This window comes from Lissotriton vulgaris, chromosome 5, assembly GCF_964263255.1.
Source record: "Lissotriton vulgaris chromosome 5, aLisVul1.2, whole genome shotgun sequence".
Taxonomy (NCBI): Eukaryota; Metazoa; Chordata; class Amphibia; order Caudata; family Salamandridae; genus Lissotriton; species Lissotriton vulgaris.
Genome location: NC_141693.1, coordinates 96,306,505 through 96,325,252, shown reverse-complemented (window position 1 = coordinate 96,325,252; position 18,748 = coordinate 96,306,505). Strand labels below are relative to the sequence as shown.

At 44.7% G+C, this 18,748-nt stretch overlaps 1 protein-coding gene across 1 annotated transcript in view; it reads right to left on the bottom strand.

Moving 5' to 3' along the window:
- TTLL11 (tubulin tyrosine ligase like 11) overlaps positions 1-18,748 on the bottom strand; it is a 682,208-nt gene that overhangs the window by 580,400 nt on the left and 83,060 nt on the right. The window contains exon 2 of the mRNA XM_086920963.1: positions 7,104-7,203. Coding sequence (XP_086777089.1) covers positions 7,104-7,203 — 100 coding nt within the window. The remainder of the gene's footprint in view (positions 1-7,103; positions 7,204-18,748) is intronic.

Here is an 18,748-nt window from a genome sequence, read left to right as displayed (position 1 = left end):
TGCAGTTAAAAAGGGCTTGAGTTGAATTGTGCAGTGGCACCGGGGCAAAACTTTTTCAGAACTCCTCTAAACACCAAATATTGCAATACTTAAACTACTAAATAAGCAGTCACAAGTGTAGTTACTGTGCAGGCACTTGGGTCATGATTTCAATAGTGCAGCAGGTGAAGTGAGAACGGGGCCCAAAGGTCCTGGAACGCCTCTAAACACCAAATATTTCAATATTTTACTACAAAACAGGCAGTCACGAATGCAGTTACCTTACAGGCAATAGGGTAATTACTTGAATGGTGCAGCAGGTGCAGTGGCACCAGGCCCAAAAGTTGTCAGAACTCCTCTAAACACATAATATTGCTATTACATCAATTCTATTTTTTCCTCTTTCATTTTTCCGAATTTTGTTATAACTAACCTGCACTATGCAACTAGTAACAACACAATATATTGCCCTTTTGTACATAAACAAGTCATAACACTTTAACGGACTTTCTGTAACTTATATTTTACAACTTACAACAAAAAACAGCTTATTATTAATCACATAGCCGAAACCTAATGCATTTACAAATGCTTGTTACTTAAGGGTTCCAGCCACACTTATCTTTCTAGTGCGTTGATTTCTTCTATAGTCAGTGCAACTTGTTTGAGTAACAGGGCAGTTCCTGATCATAAAATAGCCTGTAATGACTATAGAAAAAACCTATCTCTATTAAAACATGTGTTGCTTGGATATAATCAAGTGAAAACGCGACAATTGCAGCCTTGCAAAAACATACACCTTTAAAATTTAAGAAGCACACGACTCCCTGAACGAATTGCCTGGGCATACCTTCAGTTCAGACTACGCTCTTCCTCCGTATGTGCTCACAAACACTTCTTCCCTTATACGCCATATTTCTTAGAGAAGAACTGACCTAACGGTCCGAGCTGCCGACTTTGGTACAGGGAAACCAGCTTGCACTTCTGGCCTAGGCTCTCCATCCTGTGACTCTGGACAAATCCCTTAGGGCCTCATTAGGATGGTGGTCAGACACTTTCGGCTGATAGCATCACTTCGGAAACGGGACTTCCCGACTATCGGCGGTCCCGCCAGTGGAATCACGAAGCAATTTTTGCAATGTATATCTTTTGTATTGTGGTGTGTGCTGCGGGCTGCAGCACATGCTGCAGTACAAAGAATGCACATTCTAAATATATCCCTGCACTAAGTGGCAAGCACCATGTGGCGTCTGTCTCATGGTGCAGGGATATGTAGGGGGACAGCATAAATGCCGGAGGCACAGGGTGGAAGGAGGGCCTGCTAGTGGCCCCCAAAGTCACTTTCCGTCAGCCATCTTATAGCAGGTTAACCAACATGAAACGGCTGGCAGGAAAGGACATTGTAATGCCTACGACAGTGCCTGAGCAGGCACCGCCACCATTGTAGGCATTCCAGACCTCGTTGGATTAGAGTCGGACAGTCTTTCCGCCTGACCATCCACCTGCCATCCTAAGGTGGCGGGTGGTCTTACATGGTCCAATGGTGGTGGGACTGCCACAGACGGGCTGACGGTGGCGGTTCCACCACCATCGTAATCAGGCCCTTCATTTCCCCAAACCACCGCACTAACATGAATTGGTACACAAATGAAGCTCCTTTGTGGATGCTCAGCATGGTCGCATGGAGCACAGCTCTTAATGCTTTCTTAATCCTCCTGCTCTGACTTTGCTAGCGCCAAAAACATATGCCAGATGTTCAAAGAAATCAATAGCTGTGTAATTGTTATCTCTGTGAGCAGTTTAGCTTAATTATGTCTACATTCTTCACTTTTTTCCAATAATAAAGCTCAGTAAAAACAAATGTGCTTCCCCTTCACAGATAAGGTTTCAATGAACTGAATATGTATGCCCCTAAATGAAAACCTTTGTAATGTAAGAAGCAATTTCTAGTACCCCCATGACAGATGTGGGTCCTGCTTTTTTTCTGGTGCTTTTAGTTTAGGTTTTCCTCTTGTAGATGCACAACTACAAGTACCGTAATGCAATAGTTAAACAGTAGCTAGATTCACACAGAACAATGTATACATGTATATTTGGGTGTTCATATTGGTAGCTCTTCCAAAACATGAATATACAGCAATATTGATTATTGGAGTCATTGGTGGTTTTCAAAATAGGGTTTCTCCCTAAAATACAATGATGCAGCCAGTGGCACAATGGCAAGCAGGACCTATGGGTCTCTGTGGTGTGGAGTATAGGTGGGTACATGCACAGGTTTTAATCAGACAGGGGATGTGCCAGGGGACCTTACCAGTATTATTGTTAAGAAATGAGCCCTGATCTGCTCACAGGCAACAATGTAGGCAATTTGTGCTGGTGGGGAGACCCACTGCTGTTAGAACAATCACTCTTCTGCGTTTCAATGATCAATGATTATACCATCTGATAGAAATTCTTTCTATTCATCCTATTATGTTTGTATTGAGGACTAGTGATAAAATGATACATACAGGGCCTGGAAATGTCACACCATGGTGTGAGGCACACATGGAAGTGCCGTACATAAGCAGATTGGCAACATTTGCCATTTTGATAAGAAAATACCAGCTATTTGTTCATATGTGAGATTGGGCATGCCTGCAGCAGGTAATTGAATATCAGCTGGTGTAAAATCCTCTGTTCTCTAACTTGGCAATGCTGATTGTGTTGGCTTTAACAATTATTTAGCAGGAGCTTAGAAGACGTTAAAATAACTTCAAAGCGGTTTCTTCTTGTGCTTGCGGTTTTGTGTTTGGATTTTAAAAGGGGGAAATATTGCAGCTTTTACTGATATTTCTATTTTTCATTCTAGTTGCGCCACGCAAATACAGGCCATGTGGCAACCCTAACTTACAATCTTCTCGTGCCACCTTTAACTTCCCCCTCCTTATATCTCAAATCTTATCTTTGAAGAGTGCCCAACCCCCCTGCTTTCTGCACTACCTGAGGATAGTAACAGATAATTAAACTACCTTACTAATCTACTGGAAGCAGCTTGGGAACAAGCAGGCGCTTTCTAGTGGGCTTGCACAGTAGCCTCATTGTCGGGGTGAGCAATGAGATGTGGTAAGAAAAGACCTGAGGGGGGAGACACAGATACTCTTTCAAGGAGCCCCTTGTCAAGTAAGTATCCAGTCTTGGGATTTGCTTTGCTTCTTGGTACTTATAGCTTTGTATAAGAAATGAGGTAGAACATAACTACAAGGCAACACCCTGAACTGGATAATCTGCTGACACAGGCACACAGGGTTGGATTGGGATCAAATATAGGCCCGGGCACACTAAAACAAAAAAGAGGCTCGCATTTGGGGATTGTGCTTTTTCGTAAAACACTGCTTCAGTATTTTAAGTCTTAGAAAAGATGGAGGGGGGTTCTCTAAAAGAGGCATGTTTTCTTAACTAAACAGTGATTTAAAAAAATGCAAACGTAGCCAGGACTCTTTGAGCACAGGTAAGTTCATAATGGTGAACCACACTTAAAATTTAAGTGAGGTCACCTCTGCTCAGGCCCTCTGCCTAATCTGCAAACATTATTGGACCGGCTCAGTTAGAGACTGGGACTGGCACCAGGTGCCCAGGTGGTAAAAGGGAGGTAATAGAGCCCCATCTGCCTCTGGGAAGGCCACTTAAGCCCCCACTGGGCTGCTGGTGGCATCTGTAACAGCACAGACACAGCCCAAATAGGCCCCAAGCTGGCCAAAAAGGAGCCCACAGTTGAAACTCAGATACCGGCCCATTGCCCACTGCCCGCCTTACCAATCCGACCCTGCCAGCACGTGCAGTTGCTGATCTGCCAATTCCTCATTGAAATACCTGAAATACATACCTGGCAAATGGCATCTTTCTGTCCGACACTAATGCAAAAATTAAGTTCACCACCTTAGTTATTTGTTATACATGAATTCCTAAATTGCAACTGCACTTTAACAGATTTTAACGATAAGCATATCCTATACACCTTCGATCAGCCAACCCACTATCAATATGATGGGTGATTTGTATTTCAAAATGCACTATGTTCCATGATTTATAAAAATGTTATAGGAGGCGCCCAAAACACCCCCACATGTAGTTGTAGTTCAAGTGTATTCACTTATTCCTTTTTTCAAAATCCAGCATTTTATAGTCTCTTTTAAAAAAGAGGCATGAACTCTTAACTCTTACATGTGCAGCCTCAGAAGCCAGTGTTTTTATTGTATTCTATTCCTCTCCTGGTCAATGCCCCCCAATCCTGGCCCAAGCCTGACCATCAGTGTGGTTCTTGGTCATACCCCACCCAAATTGTACTTTTGGGTCCCCGAGCCAATGTTTGTGAGCACCCATACCCTAGACCATTTATGTCACTTTTAGCATGTTCTGTTGTTTAACATGCAGTCCATTGCTTTCTGGGACAGGTAGCTATGTTTGCCACTGTAAGTTGTGGCTCATAAATCCGATTTTGCAGAGTGACTGAAGGTGTCGCGCATCAGATGGGGGTCACTTGGCAGCTACGTATAAACAGCAAACAATAGTTACATTTTCTATCTGGATTCCAAGCAGAAATGGATGAAAAGTTTTAAATCTGACATTATTCCCTAGTTGGTTTTAGTAATCAATCTGCCTCACATTGCGTCGATTAGTTTCACATGGGTGTAAGGAGAAAAAGCACAACTGGGCATGCCTAGCATCGCACACACATGAAATCGTACCCTTAAAAACTAGAATTCCAGCAGGCAGGTGTTTCAGGCTAAACAAAACCTATCCGGAGACAGGGTCTTAAAAAGACCCCTTACCGCATGCACCCGCCACTAAAAAGAAGTGTGAAGTGATGCCCTTTAATCAAGCCCACTGGAATTATGGGTCAGTGAAGGTAGAGATTATGCAGTTGATGGTCATGTCACAATTGAGTGTAACCCCCTAATTATGCTAAAAACTCCAGTCAAGACTTGAAAAATTCCAGCAGCCCTACCCGTAATCCAGGCACGCGTGTGATCAGATCTGCCTAACAGCCTTGACTCCAAACACCACAAATTTACGAGTAAAGCCTAAATTGAAGAGCTTATTTGCTACAAAGTCATCCTGTCCCCTGGGCACCCCCATTTTTTTGCGGACTGGTACTGGTGGTAGCTGACTCTGACTGTCCCTGGGCTCTGCCTAACCATGCTCAGGACCAGTGCTATGCTGAAACACACTTAGAAAACAGTGAAAACACCTACATACACTAGGGTACTCTATGTATAGGGTACCCCTATGATTGGCATGACCTCCCCTATAAGGCCCTAGTACATAATAACACAAGGGAATGGAAACTACCTTTAATTCCCTAGTACATAATAGGGCATGGTAGTTTAGAGGCCAGAATCCCTATCATCACTTGTATGTGTGCCCTACTGAAGCAGAGGGCGATTTTAAAGCAGCCCTGTGTTGCAGGACTGCTTTTACGAAGTAAATGGTGCCCAAACTCAACGTTGGTGTTTAGGGCACTTAAAATTTATAAACTACAACATTTTGGCATATTAGGTACCCCCATGGTCTCCCCTAGGTGAGGGGACATATACTTATAAGGAGGACCCTTATAAAAGAGATTTTATGAGCCCTGAGACTAGTGAAATTGCACATTTCACTTTCCTCATTGTTGTAAAGTGCTTCCCAAAATGTACTTTTGTGCCAGGAGCACTGTGGAGTGAGGCTCTGCAAGACTTTTACATATACATAACCCCTAAAGTCTTCCCTACGTTTTCCAGGGGTGGGAGATCCTGTAGATATAGATAGGGTCTTTGCACAAAATATGTTTTATAAGTCCTGGTGTTGGAGAAATTGCCCAGTTCATTTTCCCAATGGTTGATCCCCAGCCACATAGGTTAACATGGCAATCAGTTACTATTTATTAACGAACGCTAGACTTTACAGAAAAATATCATTCAAGGACTTGGAAGAATAGTATAACTATTGAAAAGGAAGTCTAATGTGAAGCAAAAGGTGTATTTTGCCAGGTCGAATTGGCAGTTTTACAACTGTGTAACCAGGCTGCACGGGCAAGCCTGGAGACATATTTAGCCAATATCACTTTAATGGAAGCACAATAAGTGCTGCAGTCCACTAGTGCCTTTGACTTACAGGCCCAGGGTACACTTTTGTACCAGATACTAGGCACTTATAGCTAGGTTAAATATGAAAATCAGGAGTGTGTCCAATTTCAGCATGTTTTAGGGGTCACTGGTTAGCAGTGTCCCAGGGCACAGAGAAAAAAACACCAGCACTAATCCAGAAATATGGGGGTGACCATACAAAAGGAGGCATTCTCCTAGAACAATTTGTCGATAAATCCTAAAAATCAGTTAATACCCGGATTCACTTCCTATCATTGGACCCTAACTATCCTTTTACTCTACACAGCGCTGAACTCTAAAAACCTCTTTTACTCCTTAAAACTACACACCCTAAACCATTGAAAAAAAGTTTACTACACCTATAAACTAAACTTTTTTGAACTCTAAAAACACCTTACTACCCCTTAACATAAACCACTCCTGAATACTAAAAACGTTTAACCATCCCTATAAAAACAGTAAACATTGAACTCAACATACATATATGTAATTTTTAAAATGATTTATCATGTATTATTTACATACAATGAATTTTTTTAACAAATAATTGTATTACTTACATTAAATATAGATGTAATAATTTCCATGTATTAAAAAAACTCACACTTTAATGTATATTTAATATGAATTATTTTATTATGTAAGTAACATCACCTTGAAAATAAAAATGTAAATAGGTGTATTTGACATGCATTTGCATATCAAGCTTGGAGTGCAGGACAAAAACATATGATAAGACATGGTTGCAGAGTCAAGGAACAGACTTGGTGAATAAACAATATACATTTGGTCTACATCCTTGGTCTTCCTAGTTCAACCTTACTTTAAAAAACAGTTCTCAAACTATCTTGCTCCCTCCTAGACCAGTTAGGCATTTACAGTATTAACACAATTGGGAAGGGGAAAAGCTGCTAGCAAGGGGTTCCTCACTTACAGATTCCAATATACTAGATGATGCAAAGGCAAACAACAGACTATGATGACACAAATTGTTACCTGGAAACTTGTTGACTTGACCTGAGCAGATGTTATCACTGTCATGAAAGGACACACCATGCCAATAGATATCACAGGGTTGCCTTCGACCAAGGGGAAACTGAAAAAAATAAGTTATATCAACAATTAGATTAAATTGACTGAAATTTAAAATTCCTGGCGCCTCTTTTATACAAGAGTCTTTGAACATATAACATTTACTTTAGCCCCTCGGGAACTCTGCTGATCCTAAAGTAAGCTACACAGAATTATCTTCCCTATTATATGCAAGTTTCGCCAAATAAGTTTTTATTTTTGATTAGTTAATCTTTTCACTGCAAGAATGCAAACATGATTGTACACAAGGAATTGGGTCATTACAGACGAACCTGAACATATAAATACCTATAAATTAGAAATCACTACAAAGAAAAAATGTAGGCTGTTAAAATGAGAAATAAAATTCATTACAAATATCCACATTAAGATCAGTGAACATGAAGAACCGAAGTCTTTGTATACAAGAAATAAGGTACGATTTTGAGCCCCTTTAATCCGGTACTATGTTGACTGAGCTGTCCTTGATCCAGACTAGTAAATACTCCCCTTTCACTTGAACATTAGGTGACACGTCCCCATAAAAGGGTAAAGACTGGTTCGGTAAGACTAGAAGAAGTGGACCCGCGGGACCGCCGGTCCATAAATGAAGGTACTTACATTTTCAGATGTGATGCCCAGTTACTTGAGGGATATGTGACAACTAGAGAACCCCAGTTATTTAATTTCCTTCTTCTACATTTTTTGTTTAGACTACCCACAACGAAAGAGCCCTGATGAGAATCTGGCAATTGTAAACACCGGATTCGAAACGCGTCGGCAGGCAGGCATTAAAAGAAAGACAACAAGATTTCATTAAATGCAACTTTGATTTAGTTTTCAAAGTTTGATTTTGTTCTTTCTGCCAGCAATTTTTTTGCTCATTCTTTTTGTGGTTATTCCATTTTTTGACATTTATCTTGCAAAGAGTAATGATTTGTGGATAAAAACTATTGCATTATAGAAGAAGATTGTTTATAAAATGTATATATGTATAATGTGAAGCAGTTGTGTATATATGTGTAAATGTGTATTTATTGTACAGTGTCTTTCTCACTCATGAAAACTTTGAAAAAAGAATTGAAAAATTAATAAGGGTAAAAATAAATATACCCAACAAACAGAAGATAAGTATTTGTTTGTTTTCTCTTATCTTTGGAGACAAAAATAATATTGTGGGGTCAGCATTTTCTCTTAGTTTATTACAGATGTTTATAAAGCACTCGTTCACCAACTGATTTCATGGCGCTGAGGTGGAAACAAGGAAGGGAATACGGTTAGGTAAGGGGTTAATTATAGCCATTTTTTTTTTTTTTTTAATTTGTTTTTATTGTTGCATCACATAGCAATAATCACAGTCATATTCTTCCGTTGGCTGCAGCGTCAACATTCTGCTGCAGTCAACCACTAGCGCAACTTTTTCTTTTTTATTAAACAACTCTTAACTTTAAGGTCTTCGATTGGATAGTTGGTACATTTTAGATATATTATTAGATCATTCAAATCAACCATTACAATGGGCAAAGCCTTTAATACCACAATTTGCAGATCTATTATGCCAACCCTACGAGCCCGGCAGACCCTGGGGCTACCCTGTCTGAACCCCTCTCCACATTCCATTCTCCCCTACTCAGTTTCCTCCTCATCTCCTGAGCTATCCATGTCTTCCTCTTCCGGCAGCGGCTCACACAGCTCCCCCCTATAAGTGTTCCAAGGTGTCCATATTTTGTTCCATTTACGTGGGTTGGCTCTTTGTTGGTACACTGCCCGTTCCACCACCATAAGCATGTCAATATTCCGGCACCACTGTGCCAGGGTCGGTGTCTCGGATGATCCCCATTTCTGCGCTATATCTCGCTTTGCTAACATCGTTCCAATGACCACCCATTGCCTTCCATATGATGTTAAGTTGTTTGGGCCCCACACATTCAATAGACAAACTCGGGGGTCAGGTGTGATCGGGATTTGTAAGGTTTGGGCCATCGTGCGTGTTACTCTCCGCCAATAGTCCACCATGCTGGGACAGGACCATAGGGTGTGATACAATGTGCCCTCCTCTCCGCAATGCCTCAGGCAGTAGGGGTGATCTGCTCTTTGGATTTTGTGCAGAGTGGTGCGTGTATAGTATACTCGGTGCAATATTTTAAACTGCACCAACCTAAATCTTGATGAGATGCCAGCTTCTTTAGGCGACGCCAGCGCTGCATTCCAGTCTGTCTCATCTAGTTCTCCTATTTCCCCCTCCCATTTTTCCTTCAATTTCTGCAACGGTCAGGTAAGTTGTTTATGAGTTTACGGTAAGTGAGGGAAGCAGCACTTGCCTCCATGTAGTCTGTAAGTAGTCGGTCCTCCAACGGGGCCGATTCTGGGACATTAGTGCCTGGTTCTATTGCTGACAGTAATGCGTGACGAATCTGTATGTAACGGTATGTTTCAGTAATGCCCAATTCGTACTGTTCCCTCAGGGTCTCAAACGAAACCACCCCATCCTTCGTCCACATATCACCCACCGTGGAGATCCCGATATTGTCCCACTGTTCGAAGCCTTTACTGTGTCTCAGATTCCCCAAAATTCTGGAGTCCCACAGGGGTGTAAGTCGTGTAACTACTCCCTCCCATTTTAGTCGGGTTTGGGCTTTATGCCATAGCGTCACAGTGTGTTTAGTTGGGCCGCTGAGTTTTGCCATCAATCCTTTATTGTAGAGTGGGGCCAGAAGCGTGTTTGTCCCTAGCTGCCTCCTATCCGCCATATATGCCGGATCGTCCTGCGCCCTGTGTATCCACTGGTTAATCACTTTGAGGTGGGCTGCCCAGTAATATAGTTCCAAATTTGGGAGTGCAATCCCCCCACTATACCAGTCTCGAATCAATTTCACATGCGCCACCCTGGCTGGTCTGTTTCCCCACAATAAGCTGGACAGTTGAGTCGATAGTTGTCGGAAGAACGATGATGGGACCAACACTGGCGTATTTTCCAGGACGTATAGGAAACGGGGTAGCGCCATCATCTTGAAAAGTGCGGCTCTGCCCAACAGTGTTAATGGGAGGGTTTTCCAGTGACGCACATCTGATTTTAGTCTGTCGAGCAGCGGCCTGAGATTTAAGTCCTGAAAGGTCGCATGCTCTCGTGTGATTTGGATCCCTAGATATTTAAAGGAGGTGGATTCTAATAATAATGGGCAGTCCGCACTTAGGATCGGCGGCGTGCCGTGGAGCATATAGAGCACAGATTTCGTCCAATTTATTTTGTACCCCGAGGCTGTGCCATGCCTCTCACACAAGGCCAGCAGTACCGGAATACCAGTTGCTAAGTCTGTTAGGTAGATCAACATGTCATCGGCATATAATGACACCCTGTCTTCCCAGTCGCCTCCCCACCGTATGCCCTTCAATAACTGGGTGGTCCTGATGATGGTGGCTAAGGGTTCCAGGACCAGTGCGAACAGGAGCGGCGAGAGTGGGCACCCTTGTCTCGTTCCCCTCGCTAGTGGTATTTCTCTCGAGATGTGGCCATTTGCTGTCACTCGGGCTACTGGGTTTTTATACAAAAGTCTAATCCACGCTACAAAGTTTGGGCCGAAACCCATATGCTCCAGAACCGCAAAGAGGTAGCGCCATTCCACCAGGTCAAACGCCATTTTGGCGACAAGTGACAGGATAGCTGCTGGTTCTGACAGTAATGGAGCCCGTGCCATCACGCCGTGTAGGCGCCTAAGATTCATCGCCGTACTCCTGTGCGGCATAAATCCGGATTGATCAGGATGTATTAGGTGTACCAGATGAGGTAACAGTCTGTTGGCTAGTAGTTTCGCTAAGATCTTACTCTTGGCATTAAGTAGAGATATTGGGCGGTATGACCCGCAGTCCTCAGGTGGCTTGCCGGGTTTTGGTATTGCTATTATAGTCGCTGCGCATTGATCGGGCGGCAACTGTCCCTGTTCCAGACTGTCCTTAAACATATTTAGTAGGGGGGTCGCAAGCGTTTCCGACCTGGTTTTATACCATTCAATCGGTATCCCATTGGGACCTAACGCTTTTCCTGAGTGTAATGCAGTGATGGCTATCTGTAACTCTTCAGCAGTCAGGTCCATTTCCAACTCGTCTTTATTGTCCTGTGGCAAGGTGCGAGTGGGTACTCCTACGAGAGACGCCTCCGCCATCTCTCGAGTAACATCGAATTCAGGGGAGTATACTGTTTGAAAGTGGTCAGCCAGGAGTTCTACTATCAATGAGGGACAGGTTTGTAGTACCCCTGCAGGATCTCTCAAGTGTAGGATAGCCCTCTGCCCCTCCCGTTTTTTCTCTAACCAGGCAATAAGCCTACCGGCTTTGTCACCTACATCGTAGATTCTGTGTGCTGTCGTCGCTATATTGTCCACTACCTTGCGGCGTATGTGGTCGGTATGACGCTGCCGACACAGTCGAAGTCTGTGCAGCGTGTCCCTCGTCGGGCCAGTCTCATGATCTCTGTTGGCCGTGGCGAGCCTGTCTTCTAGGTCTAGGAGCTCTTGTTTTTGCGTTCGTTTGTATCTCGTGATAGTGGAAATAGCCTGTCCCCGGAGAACCGTTTTGTACGCTTCCCATAGGATAATGGGGGATTTAACGGACCCTACGTTCTCAGCGAAATATGTCCTTGTCTCCCTCTTTAGTGCTTTTGCTACCAATGGTACTTTAAGGTATCCCGGGTAGATCGGGTAGATGCGTGTCCGGGTCCGTCCAGGGTTGGAGAGACTCAGTGTCAGGGGAGAGTGATCCGAAACACCCCTTGGTTTGATTTGTACGTCTTCTATAGTGAGGGTGCCGTGTCCCAGTGTTAGGAAATAGTCGATCCGTGACAAACTATCATGGACCGCTGAATGAAATGTGTATTGCTGGTCGTCTGGCTGGAATCGCCGCCAGAGGTCCACCAAGCCCTGTGCTTCCATAAAATCATGTAGTTGGGAGGGCCCGGGAGACTGAGTTCTCACCGGGAATCTGTCTTGTGTGTTGTGTGCTACTGCGTTGAAGTCCCCCCCCACAATGAGATCTCCCTCTGGAAGGTCTAGCAGGAATTTCCCCAATTCTGGTAGTGCGACTGCATGCAGTGCCGGCGGGATATAGACCGAGACCACATTGAGCGGTCTCCCTTCCCACTGCCCATGTACCGCCGCAAAACGTCCCTGTGAGTCTGATTTCGTGGATTGGAGTATGAATCTCGATGAGCGGTGCATCAGAATCCCTGTACCACGGGACCCCCTAGTGAACTCTGAGTGTACGATCATACTGTAGCCCTTCCTATCTAGTGCTTTGGTTGCTGTGCCTGTTAAGTGTGTTTCTTGGAGTAGGACCAGGGCTGGGTTTAGTCGTTTTATGCTCTGTAACACCAAGTCTCTTTTAACTTTATCCCCCAGACCCCTAACATTCCATGTCATAAGGCACAGTGGTGTCACCTGCCCCGTCCTGGCTACCTCCCTTTCTGCGTCAACCCGCGTGGTGTGTGCCATAATATCTGTGGTGGCCGACCTTAGTGTGTCGTGGTGATTGTGTGCGAGCGCATTTCCAATGTGTCGCCTTTCGGTTGGTGTGTACCATATAGTTCCAATCTTGACCGGTAGAACAATTTAAACAATGCAAAACCTCCCGCCCCCCAACACCCCCCCACCCTGCCCCCCTGCTAAACGGACCTAAAACTGCCCGCCCCCCCAACTCAGCAGAGTGCCTGATCCCAACCCAAAACACAGTACTTGCTCGCTGGGGTGAAGGACTCTCCGGAGTCGGCGGCCCCCCTCCTTGACCACGGAGGATCTCTGCCCAGTGTCCAAGGCAGCACCCACGGTCAGCGACACAATTGGCCTAGGTAGGCCGCATCGGGAAGTCATTGGTCTTCATTGTCTTCTGTTTCTGGTACGTCGTTCAGAGGTGAGTGTGAGTCAGCTTCTCCCCCAGATGACTGGGATCCCGTTCGGGGTCCGTTATTGCGATGCTTGTTCGACCTGTTGGAACGGCGAGGCAAGCCTGCTGGTCTCCAACCCTCCAGCCAATCCTGAGCTGCCTCCGGAGTGTCGAAGAACCATGTTTTATTGTCCGCCACTATCCTCAGTCTGGCTGGAAAAAGCATCGAGTAGGGAATCTCCCTCGCCCTAAGTTCTTTTTTTACTTCGAAAAAAGTTCTCCTTCTACGTGCGACTTCCGCCGTATAGTCAGGGAAGAATGCCAGAGTGGAGTTTTGTATTCTGATGGGGGGTGAAGTTCTTGCTGCCTGTTGGATCGCATCCCTGTCTCTGAAATTGAAGAGCCGAGCAATGATCGGCCTTGGGTTAGCCCCGGTTTTCGGGCGTCCCCCGGGGACTCGGTGCGCTCTTTCCACTGTAAAGAAAGCGGAGAGACCCTTGGGCTGAAGGCTTTGCATGATCAGATCTTCAACATACAGGTCCATCGCCCTTGTGTCTTCCGATTCCGGAACCCCTATGATACGAATGTTGTTCCGTCTCGAGCGCCCTTCCTGGTCATCCAGCTTGTCCTGCAGATCCTTGTTTTCTTTTGTGATCCGCTCCACACTTATCTGCAGTTCGGAGACATCTTCCACCAACAATTTGGTCACTACTTCCATTGCATTCACTTTTTCTGTCATTTTATGGAAGTCTGCACGTATGAGAGTTATTTCTGCTGAGATCAATCCCACTGTTGCCTGTACCTGGGTGAGGGCCCGCATCACGTCGTCCAAGGTCGCTTTCTTGCCCCCGCTGTGTCCGCGGTTTTGCCCGCCTGCTGTTTCGCGTCTGGCGGGGAGGAGGTAGACTTATCGTAGGCATATCTTTCAAGTCGGGCTTGCGCCGCTCCGTTTTTCGGCCCTTTACCGGCCATCCTGGCGGTCCCTTCCGCCGCGGTCCGCAGAGGTCGCTCGTTATGAAATCAGTTCCCGAATGGTGTTGCGACCGTTAAGATGAAACCCCTGCGGAGGCCTTCTGTTCACTTTACGCTCACCGGAATTGGGCTGATCGGTCTCAGGGGCCACTGATCGATGGGGTTTGCTCCCCTCCGTGCCACCAAGTCTGTCGCGGAAGCGGCCCGCACTTCCTGCTAAGCACAAGTCGCCGCCCAATCTCTGTATGTAGGTCCTAGTCGTTGTGCAATGCCTCTACGGACCGATTATCTCGGAGCATATCGTTGCATGAGGGGTATGGGGCCCCGAGAGGTTGAGTCTGTGCCCTGGGGCCTGCGTGGTGGTTGAGTCCGGATATGCGCCTGCTTGCCTCCGCCTCCGGTCGCGCCACTATGCGACGGATTTTGCACACTTTTTCACCGGGCAGCCAGTGGTCTGTAGGATGAGTTCTGTTGTCCACCAAAACTGCCGGCTCTCGGGGAGGTCAGCGCGGTCTTTTCGCTGTGTCTCCCCCCGGGCTCACCCGTGCTCTGTGTCCAAGATGGCGGCCTCGGCCCGGAGGTCGCAGGGATTTTTTGCTTCCGTATGTTCGCTGGGAGCTTCTGAACCACCACGGAACTACCGATCAGGATGTTTGGTCCTCCGGACCCCAGCCCCTCAAGTTCGGCGATGGCGCTGTTCCGCTGTTCCTTCCTGCGTCACTAGCTCGTCCACGAGCGGGCGCTTCCGGTGTTGTCTCGCCCTGATTGTAGCACTTCCTGTCGGCTCGCCGCTTCAGTCTGTGGCCCGGCTGTAGGCCTTCTCTGCTGCCCGCACGGGCGTCTCTCGGAACTGTACTTCCCGATGTCGGATTTTCGTTCCGATTGTTTCGATTTGTGCCGCCCGGTCCTGGGCGTCGATCCTTTCCCGTAGGAGTTATTTGTGTGATGGATCAGTGGTCGGATCGTCGAGGAGGCCGCTTCAACCGCGGAGCTCGCTTTCTATGCTGCCGCCATCCTCGGCTGCTAGCCACGCCCCCCAATAGCCAGGTTTTTAATGCTTTCCTGAATTCTGAACAACAAAATGCTGATCTTATTTCCCTGGGAAAAGAGTTCCACAGGCTGGGAGCGAGACCAAATATCTGGCACACGCCCAGTCTCTTTCTCTTGAATTTGGGAACGTACATGTAGTTCAGGTGACCAGATCGTAAGGTGCGCTTGGGAGTGTCCTTTTGATGTCGGGAGGTGATAAAGGAGGGACTTGTGTTGTGAAATGATGTAAAGGTTGTTATGTGTTCTACAGGAAACCAGTAGAAGTTTTACATGAGGGGTGAAGTGGCATCGCTTTGGTTGTTTATAGATTAGGCGGGCTGCCTGGTTCTGCACGATTTGGAGCCTTTTAATAAGGCATTTGGACCTTATTTGAGCAGGCCAACATATAAGGAGTTGGCATAAATCAATCCTAGAGAGCACAAGGGTGCTGACCACTTGGATGAGGGCCTTCAAGATAAGGAATTTGGTGATTTTCTTGAATTTCGCGGAGCATTAGAAAGGATGATTTGTAACTATATGTGGCTTCATAGAGAGTTGAGTATTGAGTGTTACACCATGACTTTTTACTGCTTTTTTCAGGGTTACGTGTTACATGTGCCTCTAGTACTTTTGCTAGATAGGGCAAGAGGGATATTGGGTGGTATCTCCTTAAGGTGAGAGGGTCTTCACTTTGTTTTTTTTCTGGAGGGGGGCTACTATTGCTTCTTTGAATAAGCCAGGGACTTTCCCTGAGTTGAGGGAGAGGTTAAAGAGGGATCGGACTGGATCTGGGCGGAAAGAACTATTTTTAGGGGGTTTGGAGGGCAAGGATCATTAGGCAAGAGTGATTTTACTTTCATCAGTAGATCCTTAAGACAGGTCTTAGTGATTTCTGAAAATTAACATAAGGTGGTTGGATTCATGTCATCAGGGCTGTTTTTGTTTGAATGGGAACTGGTAGGGATGCTCATTTTTATAGTCTTGATTTTATCGAAAAAAAGAGTTGAGTGAGTCGCATATAAAGCTGGGAAAGAGCGATGGGTAGTAGAACTATGTCCAGGTTGGAAAGTTCTGAGATTATACTGAATATATTCGTTGATTTGTTAGTTGACGCAAGTATTTTATCTGTAAAGAAGGTGGATTTGGCTTGGTGAATGCGATTTTTGTATTGTTTGAGATGTTGTAGGTATGATATCTTGGCCTCTGAATCACAGTTCTTCTGTCATTTACGTTTGTGGTGGTGAAGATCTAACGTGGCGAGTTTTCGGTCATCGGTAAACCATCTGGAGGCTTCAAGGCATCTATTCTTCTTTATTTTGGGGAGGGGTGTGTGTCACTGGTTTTTGTGATGCAGATGTATATGGCCTTCCCGTATTGGTCAATGTTATTTCCAGGGTCGGGTGTACTTAATGCTAGAAAATTACAAAAAAAAAAAATGGGAAAAGAATGCATGAACAAAATGAGGATTAATGAATGGAAAATACAGTAGGGTAGGAAAGAAATAATGAACAGAGGAAAAATGGAAGGAGGAATCAAGGAGCACCTAAAGGCTAAAAGTGATGAAAAATGAAATGAAAATAGTGATGAATGAAAGGCCAAAGTAAGAATGGAATGAAGATGAGAAAATAGAGGTGGTGGCGATGGTGATTTTTATAATTCTTACTATATACGTTTTTGAACACAGGTTCTGCCCATATTATAAAAACACCTGCAACGTGATAAACAAACAACATGAGCTCCACGTGACAAAGGATTAATCAAATTAAAGACAACACAGTTAATTAAATTGTTGTAAAAAAAGAGAGAAACATGCATTATGCAAGCATCCAACATGTTACTGCTGTATAAAAAGTGCCCATGAGTCTTCAAACAGTGATAAAAAACAAGTAATTAATGTTGCTTGTAAAGAGACACTAAGGCAAAGGACCCGCTTATGATGTACTTGCAACGTCAAGGACTGAAACCACCTTAAGCAAAATCCTCACAGATCTTGAAGTCTATTGCAACTGAAAATGCCTCCTTGTTAACAGTCTGAAATGGATTTTCAAATGCACAAATAGAATATGTGAGCTTAGCTATTCAGACTATCTAGGGCTCAGTTTCAGAAGAATCGAGGACGAACAGCAAAAACTGGCAGACATCCATGATCCTACCAGGGAATGTTTCTGTGGCACAAAAAAACGAAACTGTTTAACATTTTTATATTTATTTGCTCTTCATGTATCTCAGTGCATAGATGATGGGTTTGTGAGGATCTCTTTCTTCTTAAGAGTTCACATATTCCATGGGCTCCAGATGTGCTCCTCTTTCAGAGTTCACATATTCCATGGACTCCAGATGTGCTCCTCCTTCTAAACTGTTCGCATATTCCATGTGCGTTTAATTTGACTTTGCTCCTCATGCATCTCAGTTCACAGATGATGTGCTTGTGAGGAGCTCCTCCTGCTTAAGAGTTAACATATTCCATGGGCTCCAGATATGCTCCTCCTTAACAGTTAACATATTCCATGGGCTCCAGATGTGCTCCTCCTTCAGAATTCACTTATTCTATGGGCTCCCGGTGTGCTCCTCCTTCAGAATCCACTTATTCTATGTGCTCCAGATGTGCTCCTCAATCAGAATTCACTTATTCTATGGGCTCCAGATGTGCTCCTCCTTCAGAATTCACTTATTCTATGGGCTCCAGATGTGCTCCTCCTTCAGAATTCACTTATTCTATGTGCTCCAGATGTGCTCCTCAATCAGAATTCACTTATTCTATGGGCTCCAGATGTGCTCTTCCTTCTTGAGAGTTCACATATCCCATGGGCTGGAGATGTGCTCCTTCTTCTAACAGTTCCAATATTCCATCGGCTCCAGATGGGACTCCTCCTTGAGAGTTCACATATTCCATGGGCTCCAGATGTGTTCCTCCTCCTTCTTAACAATACACCTATTCTATGGGCTCGATAAGTGCTCCTCCTGCTTGAGAGTTCACATACTCCATGGACTGGAGATGCACAGAATCCATCTGTCCAAATAGCATTTAAACCAACTAGAGTGTGGAAAAGGATGCAGGGTTTTCAAATTGCCTTCTACATCAGATTTCAATTGTCAACAAAATAATCTTAGAGGAGGAGTGAAAAAGAACATTATGAGTAAAGAGTAAGTCTTGAAATAATTATTATACATGGGACGACTCCGTTTTTTCTTTCCGAATGGATATCTCTCATCCAAAACAGAAATCTGCGTCCATGATAAGAGATGCAATTACTCCTGTGTAGTAACTGTGTGTGTTATTCCTATTTTAATCTCTCTCACTTACGTGGCACTTTATAGTTTATCTTTAGGGAAATAATTGCATCTAATCGCCTATATCAAGATTAATTAGTGGCAGTCATGGAGACGCCTGGAATGTTCTATCAAAGAATATGAACTTGTGTTTTTACTACAATGTTCGTTTTTATTTGTTTAATCCACAGCGATGTATTTTACAATTGGCTGCGTGTTTTATGGTACTGCCTGCAATAAACCTTTTGATTGATTGGTTGATAATGTGCCTGAGCGTGTTCTGCCAAGGTATACAGGGACCACAGATTTCGAGGGCGCATACAATCAGGAGCAGTGTGTGGGCAGCAGTGCCTTGAGCGAGGTGTGTAATATTTCATGTGCTGTCCTGCCAATCATCGGAATCCAGGGGAAACATGGACTGGTGAGTG